Here is a 16,779-nt window from a genome sequence, read left to right as displayed (position 1 = left end):
GACAGGCTTGTACTTAGCTAACATTTGGAAAATTGTTCACAGTAATGCGTTTACGTGCTTATTATGTGCCAGGCTCCATATTAAACACTATGAGACTCTCACTTAATCCTCATAATAACCCTATGGGTGGGCTTGTTATTATCTCCATTTTACAGAGAAGGAAACTGAGGCCTGGTGAGGTTAGTGATTTGCCCAACTTCACACAGCCACTAAATAGAGGAGCAAGAATCCAAACTCGGGCATCCACCTCCAGAATCTGTGTTCTTGGCTAACCACCCTGCATCTCTCCTTGCCCATTCTGTCGTTCTGTTTCCCCTTCCAGGTGAAGACCGCGGTGAAGACCCCACAGACCAAAGCCAACCCAGCTTCCAGCAGAGCGGCTTCGGCCAAAGGGGCAGGCTCAGCTCCCGGAAAGGCAGTTGCTGCAGCTGCTCCGGCCAAACAAGAGTCCCCAGCCAAGGCAAGTGGGACCAGAAGCCCCAGTAGGTGCCAGAGCTGGGGTGGCAAGGAGGACCAAGCGGTGGCCTAGGCCTGGAAAGGGCCTCGCACAGTCACACTGTGGGTGGCACGTAATCTAAATGCAACCGCGGTGTCGACTTCCTTCCCCAATACTGTCACCTCCTCACGATTCAGGTAAAGCCAACAGCAAGAGCCCCCCAGAGCAGTGCTGTCTCCGGGAGGGGCCAGGGCTCTGTGCCAGCCGTGGGGAAAGCCATGGCCGCGGCAGCGCAGGCCCAGCCGGGGCCAGTCAGGGGCCCACAGGAGGACTCGGAGAGCAGTGAAGAGGAGTCAGACAGTGATGAGGAGGCCCCCACTCAGGTGAGGCCCGGGGAGGGCCAAGAGCAGCCCTGTGCTGTCTCTTTGGCTCCTTCCCTGATTCTGTTTCTCTCACTCCAGGCAAAGCCCTCAGGGAAGACCCCCCAGGTCACAACCATCTCAGCCCCCAGCAAGGGGCTCGCCAGGAAAGGGGCTGCGGCAGGCACCCCCAGGAAGTCCGGAGCTGGAGCCACACCGGCTGGGAAGCCAGGGGAGGACTCGGAGAGCAGCAGTGAGGAGGAGTCTGACACCGAGGAGGAGAAGGAGGAGGCGCCGGCCCAGGTGAGGCCTAATGAGGAAGCAGCTACAACGCCGGGCCTCTGAGCCATCACCACCCCTCCTCGCTCAGAACTTGGGTTCGGGGCCAGGTGAGGACAGAAGACCAGGTTAGGGCTATGGCTCCAGGATCCTTATCCCAGCTGCCGTCTTCCGTGTGTCTCTAGGTGCAGCCCGCCGGAAAAGCCCCCCAGACCAAGGCCTTGCTGGTGAAAGGCGTTGCGGGCACTCCTAAATCCACCAAGGCCTCCGCAGCACGGGTGGACACGCCAGCCCCACACAGGGCTAAGCCACCGACTCCTGCCCAGGTAAATGAGGCCCGGGATCCAGAGACGGCTCAGCCTCCAAGGAGGCTCAGCCTGTGAGGCAGGTACCGTGGGTCCCCTGGGGGCCAGGGGAAGCCCCATCCCTCACCAGGGCCCTCATTAGGTATGTACATATCCCCAAGGAGAGCTCATCTGGGGTGAAGCCTGGGGAGTGGAAAAAGGGAGGGAGTGAGGAGCCAGCTTCTTTCTGGACGATTTTCCTTCTGTTTGCAGAATGCAGCAGGAGCTGCTGTGTCCTGCTGAGGTTCAGGGGGACAAACTCCGGGACTTCTCAGGCTCAGACACGGGATGGAATGATATACGTAGGCCTGGTAGTCAGCATTGAGCCTAGGTGTCAGGAGAGACCGTGGTGGGTAGTGGCAGCCAGGCCAAACTGGAGAGCTCTTGCCCCATCTAGAAAGATGGTTCCTGTCCACTCCGGCAGCCAGTGTGACCTTGTAGAAGTGTACTCTTTCTGTAGCCAGATCTTTGTGGGTTTTGGGTTTTTTTCTTCTATGTTTATTTTTGAGACATTGAGTGTGTGAGCAGGGGAGGAGTAAGGAGAGAAGCAGACACAGAATCTGAAGCAGGCTCCAGGCTCTGAGCTGTCGGCACAGAGCCTCGTGCAAAGCAAGAACTCACGACTGTGAGATCATGACCTGAGCCGAAGTCAGATGCTTAACCAACAGAGCCACCCAGGTGCCCCTAGATCTTTGTTTCTTAAGGGAAGCTGGAAAACCCTGTGCTGGGTCGGGCCCCAGCCCCTTTTAGGTTCCTGTTTTCTTCACGTGTAAAACGAGCATCAAGAAGTCTGTTAAGCGCTCCTAGCACTGGCTTCTTCCTACAGCGCGTCAGACCAACGGCAAATGCTCTCTCTTGCTCGTAGACGTAAAGGGATGAAAGATGTTGGCCCTGCCCTCAGTGGGGCTTGTAGTCCATAGGGCAAGATGAAGTGACTGGATTATTGCAGAATCTTCTGGTAGTGCTCTGTCTGATGGAACTGGGAGAACAGGTCTCTGAGAGGCCAGAAGAGACCATCGAGCAGAGCTCCAGGGAAGACAAGGGGTTCACCAGGCAAAAACGTGGAGCTAGGCAGTCCGGGGGCTTAGGGGACAGGGGTTGCCAAGGGGAGGGGATGTGAGGTCCAGTGTGCTCCACAGAGGCCCACCATCCAGCAGGCAGTATTCACATCTGGTTGCTTGTGACCAGTACCATGTATGGGGGCCTCGGTGCCAGACTAAGACACAAGGCTCAGGCCATGTCTAGACGTGCAGCATTTTGGTGGGTTTTTGTTAAGTTTTAAGTGGTTTCCTGTATCAGGATATCCTAATCTTCAAGAAGAAATCTAATTGCAAGAGCTTAAGGGGGATTGGCTACCTCATAGTTTTGGGTACAAAGTTTTGGGGTAAAGCTGCTCTAAGGTGGTTCGTTCAGCTCAGCCTTCTCAGTGACCCTGATTTCTTCTGCTCCACCTGCCTCCCGGTCAGGGCCAGGTCACAGCACCCCCAGAAGAGCTAGGAAGCCCCCCAGCTGACCTCCCTCCTATCTTCCTGTCCGGATCTAGGGCATGTGCTTCCCCTGACCAAAAAAACCAAAAAAGCCCCTGCTCATTGGTAAGGGTCTTGTTCTGTGATTGGCTGGGAGAGGGGCGGCCCTGCTCAGAGCCTGGCGTGGGGCAGAGTTGGGGTTCAGTGCACAAGGAAGACGTGGGGGCGGGGCCGTTGCAGCGCATGTTATAGCTGACCCATTTAAACATTGGGAAATGACATGATCTGGGATCTTCTAACCACTCTGGAGAAATTGGACGTGGGCAACTTTGGTGGCTGGGCTGAGTAGTAAAGAGGGGCCTCGGCCCTGCCCTGGGCTCGCCAGAGCCAGTCCCCACCAGTGCCCGCTCTTCTGGCCCCCTGACTTGCAGCCTCTGCCCAGCCAGCCTTCCTCATTTATGCCTGGCCTGGCAGGACGGGATGGCAGGCTTGGGGCACTGCCGGCTGGCCTCTGCTTTTCCTTGGGGGTGTTACCGCCGGACAGGAGCTGTGCCAGGGCCACCTCCGCAGCCTCATCCTGCACTGCTGTCTCCGTGTTGGATGCCCGGCCCACAGCACTCGGGTTTTAGCAGGGCTGACTTGCACGCCCCTTTCGAGTCAGAGTCAGCTCGGGAAGGGGTGTTTGCAGAGCAGAAGCCTGTTTCCAGAGGCTGCGGGGCATGCCAAACCAGTAGCTCTCCCCTCTGTGCCGGTAGTAAGGGGCTCTGCTGCCTTCGTGGATGGCCAGCATGTGTGAGGCTCATTGCTCACTGGCTGTGGATTCCCCGCCCCTGGTCCCTCAGGTGTATTCCCCCTTCGGCTAACACCTCCCCTCCCCCACCCGTGTGCTTGTCCCCTCAGAAGGAGGGTAACCCCAAAACTGCCAGAAGCAAGACCGTGGTCCCTGCACCTCCGGAGAAGGATGCGGAAGGGTCCTCAGAGAGCAGTGACGAGGAGCTGCCGGCCAGCCAGGTGGGTCCCTCCTCTTCTTGGCAACGCTGCAGGCTCAGGGCGGGGCAGTGGGCCTCTGGTGGGAGGAGAGAGGGCAAGGGCAGACCTGTGCCATTTAAACAGCACTTCATAGTTTCCTGATCTCTTCCCCCTGATTCAATACATTCACCTTCCCAGTAACCTCCAGGAGGGAAGCAGCAGGGCATCACTTAACATCAGCCTCAGAGCCAGTGTAGGGTCAACACCAGCTCTCCCAGCCGCCAGTCCCCTGACCGTGGCCACACCTTAACCTTTCTGGGGCCCAGATGTTTCCACTGTAAGCAGGCAGAGTAACAGTCCTCCCCTCCTGCATCTGTGCTCTGGGGTAGGAGGGCACGTGCTTTTGCCCGTTTGATGCGTCAGGAGTCAAGGCCTAGTGAGTTGATGTCAATTCTCCAAGCACTCACAACCCATAAGAAGCCAAGGCCGAGGTAGACTGGCCCCCAGCTCCCTGCTGGGCCCTGGGAGCCTTCCCTATGTGTTTGTCCAAATCCAGGGGGCCGACCTGTGGCATGTGGTCACGTGCTCCACTGCACCCTGAGCCCTCCCCAGACTGCACCCCTAAGGCTGGGACCCGGCCTGCCTGGTCTCCCCAACTTCTAAGTCTGCTAGACTGGTGTCCAGGCCTCTGTGTGAACCCCAGCCTTTCTAGCAGATGGCATTGCCCTTTGTCCTCTAGCCCCAAGTGCCCAGAAGCTTCTGCCAGGTCCCCTTGGGGACACGAGTCCTACAATTACCAGATGGGTGGGGTCTTCCTTACCCATCTCCCTCACATACCCTGGCACGCGCTGATCAGCCTGTCCGCGAGACCACATGCTGCTTGCACGCCCCTAGCGGTGGCGCGGGGTGCCCTGCCTTTGTCTTCTCGGTAGCACAGATTATAATCATTGTGATAAATGGCTACATCTAACGTTGTGGGTCACTTTCCATGTGCCAAGCACTGTGCTAAACGCCATACTTCCTTATTCTGCTTAATTCCTTCAGTAGCCTTGTGAGGGTAGGTCCGTCTTTTATTCCCATTAAGGAGGAAGGAATGAGGCTCAGAGAAGTCGAGTGACCTGCCTGCTGCCCAGCACTGCCTCCACGCTCCTCTCTCCCGTGAAGGAGGAAGGTGGCTCTGGCATTGCCCTCCGGCTCTCCAGGCGCCCTTACGAGGTCGCCTTCTCTGAGCAGGAGCGGGAAAGCTGGGAGGGAGGGGGCCACCTCTCGCTTCTCTGCGGGGGTGGACTGACACAATTACAGTGAACATCATGCCTAAACTGAACCGTTTAATTGGTACGTTAGTCCTAAAGATTCTGGAGTTCCTATTAAAAAAGAAGGACAAAAGTTGGCATTTTGCGCCTTTCCCTAGGAGGTTTCAGGGGAGACGGCACGGCCTGGGGAAGCCATAGGCTCCTTTGACTCAGGGGATTTTAGCTCCCTCGTCCTCAGCGTGCTAACCATGATTATCGTCATGATTATGCATTTGTCAAGCACTTCTCTATTGACAAGTTACGCTCTGTATTTATTATTAGCCCATCAGTGGGGGGAAAGGGATTGATGCCAGAGTGGTGGGCAGAGCCTCAGGCAGGGGGGATGTGACTCCATTCCCAGGCTCCCTCACAGTGCCTCAGTCGCCCCACCTGCAGGGATGGGCTCCAGCCTCTTTCTCTAAGAGAAATTTCTGGGGGTGGTCTGTTGCTCAGCCCTGTTGTGCTGGCATTGTTAGCCCTGGCCAGGGTCTGTGCTAGGGTCTGGGGCAGGTTCTGTATTAAGACAAAAGCCCTGTCCTCAAACTTTCAGGTATAGTCAGAGAAGAAGACCTGAAAGGAACTGAATTAGGGTGTTAAGTGGGAGCCATAGCGTGGCTGGTTGTGGAAGGAGCTCCTGCCTGTTGCCTGGAGAACTAACTTCGGGTACAGATCTGGCACGGTTTCCTGGTCACCCTGAGTGAGGCCACGTGCCCTCTGTTGAGCCTCAGCTTTCTCAGCCCATGGGGTGACAGTCCCTGGGGACTGGTGAACCATGGAAGCTCCAGGCTCATCCCTGGAGAGTGGGGGTTCCTGGCCCCTTGGGGTAGGGCCGGCCTGGGACCTGTTAACCAGCCCCGGGCAGTTCAGGAGGCTCCTGGTGCTGCCTTGGCTCTGTCCCTCGCTCCCAGGGTTAACAGCCTAGGCTAGACAGCCCCCCGCCCCCACTCTGCCACTAGCTGGAATGAGGGCCCAGTGGTGAGCTCTGCGGTGGGGAGGGAGTCCCCGCATTCCCTCTGGGCCCTCACTGCCCCGCGTCTCCAGGGAGGCCCAGCCCAACGTTCAGGCTACATCAGCTTCCATTGAGTCTTTAACTGTCACCTCTGTCTGTGCGTGCCGTGCTTTGCAGTTTCCAGAGCGAGTCAGAGCCCTTCTGGGGAGCAAGCCCAGGCTGGGATTACTAATAGGCTTTTCAACAGGCGGGAAACTGAGGCCCATGAAGCTAGGGGTTGGGCCGCACAGTGAAGTCTGGAAGAGGTAGGATCAGAGGCGGGTTTCCCTGCATCTGTGGGTTGCATGGGCCACCTTTTCAACTATCCATTGCCACTGAACTACTATCGTGTCCAGAGCTTAGCCCTGGACCCTGGTGTCCCAGCGTTCCGAGCCAGGACCTCCTGCACCGCCCCCAGCCCAGAGGCCGCGTGGGCAGGTGGAGTGTGGAGGAGGAGGCGTTTGCTGCCGAGCTGCTTTTAACATCCCAGACGCTATTGTTTGCCTTGGTGGGTTCAGTGCCTCTCTGCATCCCCGACAATCTGTTCTTCTGTCTTCTCACATATATATAGATCCCCCCCCTCCCTCAACTGTAAGCCTTCTCCCACTTTCCATCCTTCTCTCTTTCATCATGTGGGAAGTCAGGCTCTGGAAGTGGCAGATCAGAGCAGCCGCGGGGGAGGCTGTGTGGCAAGGGGAGGAAGGGCCCCAGCCCAGCAAAGCTTCCGCCCTCTGGTGGTTACCCCTCTCCTTTACTTTTCACAGTGCCTCTCCCCCTGCTCTCTGGGCCCTAGAGGAAGGCAGGGTGGTGTGGTAGGCAAGACTGGGTCCCTGAGCAAGCTTCCTGCTTCTGTGCCTGCTTCCTGTGTTCCGCCGGCCCAGGCCAGACGGGGACTAGAACTCAGACCAAGTCTGACCTGAGGCTGGTGGGTAGGCTCGTCTGGCTCCCTGGCTCAATGCATGCGAGGTGCCCATGTGAGCAGTGGACACATCCACCAGAGCTGTGACCCAGCCTGGTCTGCGGGATCCCCAGGAGCTGCCACTTTCTCTGTCTTTTACCGCCTCCCTGGAAGATGTGAAGCCTGCCCAAAGATAGAACAGTGTCAGAGAACCCCACGTGTCCTGCCCAGCCTCAGCGGGTCTGCAGTCGTGACCGGGCTCGCTTTCATGCAAATCTTCCCCTCCTTCCCCGGTACCCTGGGTTCCTTTTTTTTTTTTTTCAAAGGACAGCCACCATACACCATCACCCCTGAGAAACTCACCTGTGAAGTCGGTGTCTCCATTTCCCAGATTATCTAATATGCTTTACATGTGGTGTGTCCAAGTAAGAATTCACACAAGGGCCACACGCTACATTGAGTCCCTTAGGTCTTAATGTGCTGGGTTTTTCCCCTGTGCAGTTTATTTGTTGAAGGCATTGGCTCAGTGTAGCTGGGTCGTGGCACCCAGGCCCACATCTCAGGAGGCTGCATCAGAGGCTCCGGGGTAGGGGCTGCTGGATTACGCAGTGAATCGTGTGTTAGGACCGGCGGCCAAGGGGCGTGGTGCTCAGAGCACCCTGTGGGCAAGCATCAGGCCCCATCTGTGTTCCGTTAGCTGTGTGTTCTCAGGCAGTTCTTTTCTCCTCTCTGGACTTGAGAGTTTTCCCACCTGTACAAGGGAGCCTCTACTGCTAACGTTGGGGATTCCTGGGAAGGTCACATGGGCTCCTGCTGAGCCATGAGGTACCATGCAGGTCTTAGCAGGTGCATGGGCTGAGGGCGCGCCGGGAGCACCCTGGGCAGCCGTGGTGCCCTCTGCCTGCCCGGTGGCCCCAAGCTCTCCAGACCCCTTGCCTTGTAAGACCCCTACCCAGCTTCCCCTTTGCCTGGCCAAGTCTTTAATCACTCGGGGGGTATGTTTTGTTTTTGTTTTTCAAGGTGATTAAACCCCCTCTGATTTTTGTCGACCCTAATCGTAGTCCAGCTGGCCCAGCTGCTACCGCCACACAAGCCCCAGCTGCAGACACCCCGCAGAAGGCCCGGGCCTCCGAGAGCGCAGCCAGGAGCTCCTCCTCGGAGAGCGAGGACGAGGATGTGATTCCTGCTACGCAGTGCTCCACTCCCGGTGAGCACAGGCCTGTGACACAGGGCTCACTCCCCCAGCCAGGCTCACCTGGGAGGGGCTGCCAGCACGTACATATGCACACACGTGTGCACCAGCCAGCACATACGTAGGCATGCACAAGCTAGCCAGCACATAAACACATGTGCACTAGCCAGCACATACGCAGGCACACACACACCAGCCAGCACATACGCACGTGTGCACCAGCCAGCACATACGCAGGCACGCACACGCTAGCCAGCACATACGCACGCGCAGACCCTCATCGAGGCCCAAAGGGGTGAGGGTGCTGACGGTCACACAGCATGTTGGTCAGGACGGGCTTGGCCCATCCCCGTGAGGAACTGCCTCCAGTGCCCGTCTCTGGAGGCGTATTTGCTGCGAGTTCTGTGCCGGCTCCAAGGGGAGGAACCCGCGCCAGTGGTGGGAAGCTGTACGACACATTTCTACGTAGTCTCAGGAAGAACCCTGTAGTGACTGACGGCCTGAACAGGGAGAATGGTGGTGAGCCTCCTGTTCTTGGTGGCATGTAAGGAGGCTTAGGGAGTCCCAAACCAGACATTGTAGGCCAGGATTCTGTCTGTCAGTGGGAGACAGTGCCACGTCTGGGGTTTCTTTCACTGCCGAGAGCCTGTGGTATGACCGACGACTTTAGGAAAACGGTTCAGGCCGAAACACTCTCTATGAGGAGAAGCAGCATGCCTGGTCTTGGTGGTCTCCTTAAACACGGAGAAGCACAAAAGAGAGAATGGCACTGTGATCCCACGGTCTGGAACAATTATCGACGTTTTATAGCTGTTGGCTTTACAGAAACATAAGCCGCGTATGTGTTTTTAGTGAGCTCTTAACTGTATGTTACGCTCCGTAATTTTTACTTGACATGTTGCGCATCTACCACGTGTTGCCTGCCGGTCACGAAGCAGTCCTTTGGGTGGACTTAGCCTGGTTTCCGGAGGCAGGGCCGAGCTGGAGAGAGCTAAGGGCTTTGTCCGCGGGCTCAGGGCCAGCACAAATGGTGCTGCGGTGAACACATAGCTGAGCCTTGGCAAACGACCCAGATATTCCCAAGAAGACTCCTCTAAATGCAGACTCCCATTTGATACCAGCGCTCCTGCCTTTACTCAAAGTAGCGGCCTGGCTGGCTCAAGGGGGCATCGTCAAGGACAGGAGAACAGGGGTGTGGGGGCAAGGGGAGATCCTGGGGCCGCTGCCATGGCACACAAGCCTGTGACATGCGATGGTGACGTCTCCCACTTGTCAGACTGAGGGAGGGCACCACGCAGGCCTCTCCTGCCAGTGACGTGAGCAGGGGCCAGGCCCCAGGAAGGGCTGATACTGGGGATCGCTACTCACGTGCACTGACTTGGGCCCCCTGCTCCGTCTCAGCCACTAGAACAAACGTGCCCGTGTTCACGGCCCACTCAAGGCCTGCGGTCAGAGCCAGCACTGTTGGGGCCACCAGCAGCGAGGAGTCCAGTCGGGTGTCCGAAGGCAAGAAACGGGAGGCACCGGTCGCTCAGGTACCTGGTGGGCTAGGAAGAGGGAGGGCTGTGCGGCCCAGCAGGGGCGAGGGGCCCCCTGCCCTCCTGGTACCCGCACGTGCTGCTGGGTGGGACTGCCATTGCTCTTTTCCACCCCCCTACCCCGACCGAGTGCCCGGATACCTTTGAGCTCGGAGGAAGCAGAGCCCGAAGCTTGGTGGCCGGGCCCAGCCAGCGCTGCCCCACGCGCCCCTCGGCAGCCATTCCGGCGTGGTTGTGTTTTTGGTTTCTTTTTTCCTCCCAGTTTGGAATTGCAGGGAACAAATCTCGCACTTCTGTAGCATAGAGAATAGTGACCTCCCATCCTTCACCGTTTTCAGGGTGTTTCTGTCGGGTCTTTGCCTAAACATAAAAGCCTGAGCAGAATACAGCTAATGGCTCACTGTTCTAACAACAGAGCTGAGCGCTGCCCTTCAGCGAGACCGTTGACATATGTCCAGGATTGCACAGAGCCCGAACCCAGGTCTCCTCGCTCCTAGTCCATTGCCCCTAGTTTTTCTGTCTCATTGTGCCTCACCCCTTTCTTCTGAGAGGGAGGAGGGAGCATGGGTGCTGGCTGGGTGGCTGGGCTGTGGTCACCGCACCCAGCAGCCTGTATCCGTTCTGCCAGCCGGCCAGCAGGGGGTGCCAGGCACTGAGATGCAGCAGAAAGACAGAGAGCGAGAGTCCCCTACCTCACAGGCCATTGAACAAGGAAGCCAGAAAGTACAGTACTCACCCACTGGTGGGGGCTCAGAGGGGAGCGCAAACCAGAGACTAACGGGATGGGCTGCTTGAGGAAGGATCGGCAGGACTGGCCTCCCCCAGGGGGTGACATGGAGCCAGAGGAACAGGCAAGCCAGGGAGGTCTCTGGCCAGGGAAGCGCTTGGGGGTGAGAGAGGCCAGGCTGGGCAGGCCATGGTGGAGGCCACACGGCAGCAGAGGGGGACCTGAGGGCTTTCGGGGGGTGCCCTGCCTAGCCTTCCGGTTCTCTCTCTATGACTGCTGGCAGATGTGGGAAGCAGGAGTGACAGGCACCAGGAGACCTCTGAGGAGGCTGTTGCTGCCACCCAGCTAGAAGCTTGTCCCTTGTGAAGGCTTCAGGTTGGGTTGGGGGGCCTGGGGTAGGGCCCCACTCCTTCCGCCTCCTGGGCTAAAAGCCTTTGGGTCCTCTGAGAACAATATGATTAGCTTATAACCTGAAACCTGGCCCCATTTGCTGCCCACATGGTGGCATTGCCCCTTTGACTGTCCCTCAGTCCCCCACTCCAGTCCCATGGCTCCTTGTACAGATATGGGTCCCCTCCTGTGCCAGCCAGTATCTGACCAGGGCATGGCATAGATGGCATCCTGAGAACTTGGGAGTCTCAGGGCTGCCTGTGGCTGTCCACAGGTGACAAAGAGGAACCCTGCTCACCTCCCGCTGACCCAGGCTGCCCTGAAGGTCCTTGCCCAGAAAGCCAGTGAGGCCCAGCCTCCTGCTGCCAGGACCCTGTCTTCAAGTGGGGTGAGCTGGGGAGCCGGGTGGGGGTGGGGCCAGGCCCCACCCTGGAGAAGACAGTGATGAACGATTACAGAGCATAGAAGGGTGGGCCCAGATCGGGGCCTAAGTCCCAGGGCCAGCATCTACCTGCTCTGTGACTGCAGCATGCATACTCGTCTCCCTCCTCTCCATGCCTCCCAGTCTCTGAGCCTGGTCTGAGCGTTCGTGGTGGGGCTGAGGCCTGGGTGCAGAGCAGCTAACAGCCGCCTTGTCCGGGGGGCGCTGAGTGTCTAAGAGGCACCAGCACTTATTTCCCTCCATTTTTCCTTCCACTCTCCTTGTTCACCAAATCAGGTTGATGGTGCTCTGGGAACACTCCCTGTGCTGAGTCCCCAGAGAGCCCCCGCGCCAGCCAAGGTGACCAACAAGCTCCAAAAACCTGAGGTTCCTGCAGCCCAGACGGCCACGGCCACTCCTGCAGGACACCGCAGAGCCAAGGCCTCTGAGACTTCCAACGACAGTGAGGACAGCAGCGGCAGCTCTTCAGGGAGTGAGGAGGATGCCGCCGGGCCCCAGATGGTCCCCGCGGCCCACAGCCTGGGTGAGGGTCCCTGGAGGAGAAGGCGAGGTGGGCCCGGAGAGGGGAGTGATGGCCTGCTGGAGCCCCGGGTGCAGGCCTGTACTCTGAACCTTGTTCTGCAGCCTAGACCCAGTCATCCCATGCTGGGCCTGTTTCCCCACCTGAACAACCTCATGTGGAGGTTGGTCCGTGTGATAGCAGACTCCGCTGTTTGACCACTCCCAGCTTTTTGGTACAGACTTGTAACTGATCCCCCCAAAATCCAGGGTTATGCCCTCTTCTTCACCCCCAGAAAAGCAGAGAGGCATAAGTAGGGCCTCGGGAATTAGAGCAAAAAGTTCTGGCATTCACATGTCTTGCTTAGAAGGCTGCGAACAGCAGTTGCCCATGGAAGGGAGTCACAGGAGCGAATAAAGCCTTGGGGGTGGCAGCGGGGGGATGTGCGGGAAGCTGAGGCCTTCCCAGGGCCTCCCGGAGGGCTCGGCCCCACCACGCAGCCGGCCCGACAGGGTGCCTGTGCTCCTCCCGTAGGTCCAGCCCCCTCCGCAGCGGAGACCTTGGTGGAGGAGACCACGGCAGAGTCCAGTGAAGACGAGGTGGTGGCACCCTCGCAGGTAACTGCCAGGGAGAGGGCTGGCCCTTCGGGGGCCTCAGGGTGGGGGCTTGAGGCCCCCTGATGCCTGTTAGGCTGAAGCCATCCCCACCACAGGGCCTGGTATCCCCGAGGCTGGGCTGTCTCCTCCCCTGAGGCTCCTTTTCAGCCTAAGGCCATGAATAGTGGACTCAGAGGCTGTAAAAAGGGCTTGCCTTGATTTTAGATGAGTCCCGGAAAGAAAGCTAGTTTGTAACAGATGGGATTTCTTTAAGGTTATCTTCTGTAAGCAGCAAGCAAGCGCTAGTGATTTTCCATGCGCCTTAGCTGTAAGAAGGTGTCTTCTTAAACGTGCCTGACAAAAACGTGTACTAATTAAAATAGTGCAGGAGGTCCGAACAAAAGGTTGATGTGCCCGCAGACAGGGCGGCCTGTGCTTGGGGGCTCCCCGCTCAGGGGCTCCCAGCAGGCCCTGCCCTCCCGAAGCCAGGAGGGCCTGTGTTCCAGCCCCGTTCACGGTGGGTTTCTTCAGTCTCTCCTCTCAGGTTATGTGACCCCTGGGCCACCTCTGGCCAATTCCCAGGCTTCAAAGGCTACTCCCAGGCCAGAACTCGACCCCTCGGCTTCTTCTACTCCCGCCACCAAAGATGCCCCAGACGGCAAGCAGGAAGTGGAGCCCCAACGTGCAGCAGGCACCATGTCCCCTAAAACAAGTGAGTCAAGGGCCACAGGAAAGACACAGGGACCCCTTCTTTCCCTCCCTCGGGAATCGTCCCACCGGTACAGTTGTGTGTGTCACCAGGGCCTTTCCAAGCAAGGTCCGATGTCCCAGCGCCCAGGTGTCCGGCCCCTAGGGTCTGAGACAGCCTGGAAGCCAGGTTATCTGGCCTGTTGGGATGCCTGTGGGTGACTTTGAGCTGCCTTGGCTCTTCCTCGCTGTGCCTGTTGACAAATGGACTCATGCTGTGGGGTGTGGGGACTCCGGGGAGCTCAGACAAAAGGCAGGAGCCACATTTGGGGACGTTGTGAGCACGTGGCAGAGACCCCCAGTGACGGACCGTGTTGTAAAGCCTCCGGCAAGACCCTGCCACCCTAGGCATCTGTGTCTTCACGGCACAGGGCAGGGTGGGTCCATCTCATCAGTGTCCGGGCACAGCGTGCACAGCAGATAGTCACATGGCATGGGGGCAGCCCAGAGTGCTGCGGTCAACCGGCCAGGGGCATCAGCCGGTCCTGACTTGCCGGTGGTAAGGGACCAGTATCTCACACGGGCACTCCTGGGACAGTCTAGGGATCCCGTCCCCAGCTCTGGTGTTCTAGGGTGTTAGGAAGCAACGAAGTGGGCTTCTGGAGGAGGAGGAAGCTGCCAGCAAAAACTTGGCCCTCCTCAGCTTCCTCCTCCTCCCTCTGCCCTGGGACCCCCTGCTGTCTCCGTCCCCCCACCCCCCCACCCCCCTACCACAGCCCTGGGGCCAGAGCCGCTCCAGATCTTGCACCCAGGGCGTCCCGGTGCACGTACAGGGAACAGCCCCCAGCCCCATGATATGGAGCCTGGCCGGGCCACTGGGCACCTTCCAGAGCCCAGCATGGAGGTGGTCTTGTGCCGGTGAGGCCTAGAACGGAGTGGAGACCTGCCGAACCACCTGAGCAGTTGCGGGCAGCCCTGGGACACCGGCGGTGTCGGCCCCCACGCGCACCCCATCTTTGGCCTTAGCTGCAGCTCACCGGTGCCGGGTCAGCAGAGGGGTCCCTGCTCACTTTCTTCCCCAGCGTTCTCTGTGAGAGGCGGGTGCGACAGGGAGACATTGCAGAGGGGGCTGTGGAAGGTTTTTTTAACACGTGTAGTCAGCACACAATTACCAAAGGAGAGCAGAGGCGTGGAAAATTCTAAACAAAGGCTGTACCAGAAATCACTCTGGTAGGCAGCAAACCTGCTTAGTCAGCCACCACGTGTATATACAACATGCCCGTCACCCCCCAAGCTGCCTTGTCCCCTGACCAGCTTTGTCGCGAGGCTCTTAGAATAGGACCCTCGTTGTTCATCTGAGCTCTTACATTACAAACTGGGAGACTGAGACCCTGCAAGGAGCATGGTCCCACAGCCAGCCGGCGGCAGTCAGGCCTGCCTCCCAGCTCTGCTTCCAACTGGACACTACCGTCTCCCTCCTGTCTGACCTTTCATTTTGTTGATGGATTCAGGCCCTTTCTTTAACATCCTGGAGTCTTTTCCCACCCCCAACCCCAGACTCGAGTTTTTGGTGTGAGGAGACAAAAGAGCTAAGTTTTAAAAAGTAAAAAAGTAAAGAAAAGAGCTAAGTTAGAAGCTGCTGGAAAGGTGTGAGCCTGATGGGGCAAAGGGATCACTGGAGTGCCCGTTCCCTGTCTGTACCGTGTCTGGGGAGGTCGATCGTGTCCCTAGACCCTTGGCCTCTTACACAGTGAGTGTGTTTGCTGACTCTCCCTGACCTGTGACCCCGTGTCCTGTCTCCACAGGCAGAAGAGAGGCTAGTGGCACTCCTCAGAAGCCCCGAAAGCCCAAGAAGGCGGCTGGGAGCCCCCAAGCCTCCACGCTGGCGCTGCAGAGTGACATCAGCCGGCGCCTCCTGAACGAGCCCTGGCCCCTGAACGAGGCCCAGCTCCAGGCCTCTGTGGCCAAGGTCCTGACGGAGCTGCTGGAGCAGGAAAGGAAGAAGGCCGCGGATGCCGCCAAGGAGAGCAGCAGGAAGGCCCGGGGGGCCCGCAAGCGGAAGCTGTCGGGGGACCAGCCGGCCGTCAGAGCCCCCGGGAGCAAGAAGAAGAAGCAACCGGCGGCTGGGGGAGGCGGAGAGGGTGTGGTCTCACCAGAAAAGGCCTCCAGGACTCCTAAGGGGAAATCCAAGAGAGCCGGGGCAAGTGGCGACATCAAGGAGAAGAAGGAGAAAGAGTCTTCTGGCTCCCAAGGGGCAAAGGAGAAGCCAGAAGGGGAGCCAGGGACACTGAAGGTTGAGGGTGGAGACCAGGGCAACCCAAAGAGCAAGAAAGAGAAGAAGAAATCCGATAAGAGTAAGTGGTGGACTGCAGCCGGGGGGTGGGGGTGGGGGGAGCAACATGCCTTTTACAGGAGAAAATAACTTTTTAAAATAAATGTGTACACACTTTGAGTTAAAGCAAAGTAGTCCAAGGGGGTCTGGAGGGGTGCAGAAATCCTGAGGCAGGCCCCACGGGCACTCAGGCCAGGGCCGTGGTCCCAGGGGCCTGTGGGCTTGTTGGGATGGTTCCCCAGAGCGTGCGGAGAGCCGGGACTTGGCGTCGGGAGGGGAGAGTCTAGCATCCTGGAGGCCTGCCCTCTGCACACTGAGCCCCACGCTTCTGTTCCCTGAGAGGTTTACTTTCTTCCCTTAGAAAAAAAAGACAAGGAAAAAAAGGAAAAGAAGAAGAAAGCAAAAAAAGCCTCAGCCAAAGACCCTGACTCACCATTCCAGAAGAAAAAGAAGAAAAAGGTAATGTGAGTTCTGAGGGGTCTCTGGCCAGAGGAAGGGTCCAGACCCAGTCCCCAGGGTGCATGTCAGAGTGTGGGTGGGGTGAACTGGACTTGGTTGGGGTCCAGAGGTTGGGGGCTTGCAAGCTGTGACACACTGGAGACCAGGAGAAGGCAGGTGCCACCGGAGGAGGGACAAGGTCCATGTGTGTAGAGGCCACGGGGGTGACCCCGTCATGTCTGTGAGGTAGAAGCATGGTCTTGGGATGGGTGAGGAAAGGAGAGCCCCCAGGAGGCTGGAGGCCAGCCAGGTGGGCTGAGGTGAGAGGAGAGCCTCCCTGGGTTGTGTGCACCCCAGCTCGCAGGGTATCCCCACCGCAGAAGTACGGGTTGCAAAGGCCAATCACCTGAAGCGGGGAGGGTGGGAGCATTCCACACCTTGTGTGGGTGCGGTTCTCACCGCAGCCAGCGGGGCTTCAGCTGTGTTCAGAAAAGCCGAGCATCTGTTACTCAGAGACCTGGGCTCCCTCCTGGGCGAACGTGGCGCCATCCCTGCCCTTGGGGATCCCCCTGTCTGTTCTGGGGGAGGCACAAATTCTCAGGAGGGAACCATCCCATCACTCTTGGTGGAGGCAGCGTGGTGGGGGAAGATGCTTCAGGTACATGCTTGCCCTCCTTCTCTCCCTCACAGAAGAAGACCGCGGAGCAGACTGTCTGAGGGGCACAGGAAGACAGGTACGCCTGCTGGCCCAGGGATCCCTGGTGACCTCCCCTCCCCTCCCCGGTGGGCAGCTCTAGCATCTGGCGAGGTCCCAGGGGGCCGGGCAGGCCATCTGGCTGGAGAACATGGTTCTGTCCCTCAAGGTCAGTGGGACCAGTGAGGTGATGCCAGAAGTCAAGAGCTGCAG

The 16,779-nt window shown here is 58.4% G+C and overlaps 1 protein-coding gene across 3 annotated transcripts in view; it reads left to right on the top strand.

Moving 5' to 3' along the window:
• The window catches only part of TCOF1 (treacle ribosome biogenesis factor 1), a 37,881-nt gene that overhangs the window by 20,086 nt on the left and 1,016 nt on the right, over positions 1-16,779 (top strand). For 2 of the 3 annotated variants that reach the window (XM_039239482.1, XM_039239484.1), the window contains 14 exons: positions 323-460; positions 634-819; positions 898-1,098; positions 1,260-1,400; positions 3,785-3,895; positions 8,052-8,238; positions 9,625-9,758; positions 11,153-11,266; positions 11,597-11,843; positions 12,354-12,436; positions 12,947-13,127; positions 14,908-15,456; positions 15,796-15,893; positions 16,563-16,606. In XM_039239482.1, coding sequence (XP_039095413.1) covers positions 323-460; positions 634-819; positions 898-1,098; positions 1,260-1,400; positions 3,785-3,895; positions 8,052-8,238; positions 9,625-9,758; positions 11,153-11,266; positions 11,597-11,843; positions 12,354-12,436; positions 12,947-13,127; positions 14,908-15,456; positions 15,796-15,893; positions 16,563-16,589 — 2,397 coding nt within the window. In that variant the 3' untranslated portion in view covers positions 16,590-16,606. The remainder of the gene's footprint in view (positions 1-322; positions 461-633; positions 820-897; positions 1,099-1,259; positions 1,401-3,784; positions 3,896-8,051; positions 8,239-9,624; positions 9,759-11,152; positions 11,267-11,596; positions 11,844-12,353; positions 12,437-12,946; positions 13,128-14,907; positions 15,457-15,795; positions 15,894-16,562; positions 16,607-16,779) is intronic. The other variant, XM_039239483.1, reaches the window with a different exon arrangement.

This window comes from Hyaena hyaena, unplaced genomic scaffold (genome assembly GCF_003009895.1).
Source record: "Hyaena hyaena isolate Hyena2069 unplaced genomic scaffold, ASM300989v1 scaffold_157, whole genome shotgun sequence".
NCBI classification, from domain to species: domain Eukaryota; kingdom Metazoa; phylum Chordata; class Mammalia; order Carnivora; family Hyaenidae; genus Hyaena; species Hyaena hyaena.
Note: the sequence above shows the minus strand (reverse complement) of the source record. Positions and strands in the feature narration are given on the sequence as shown.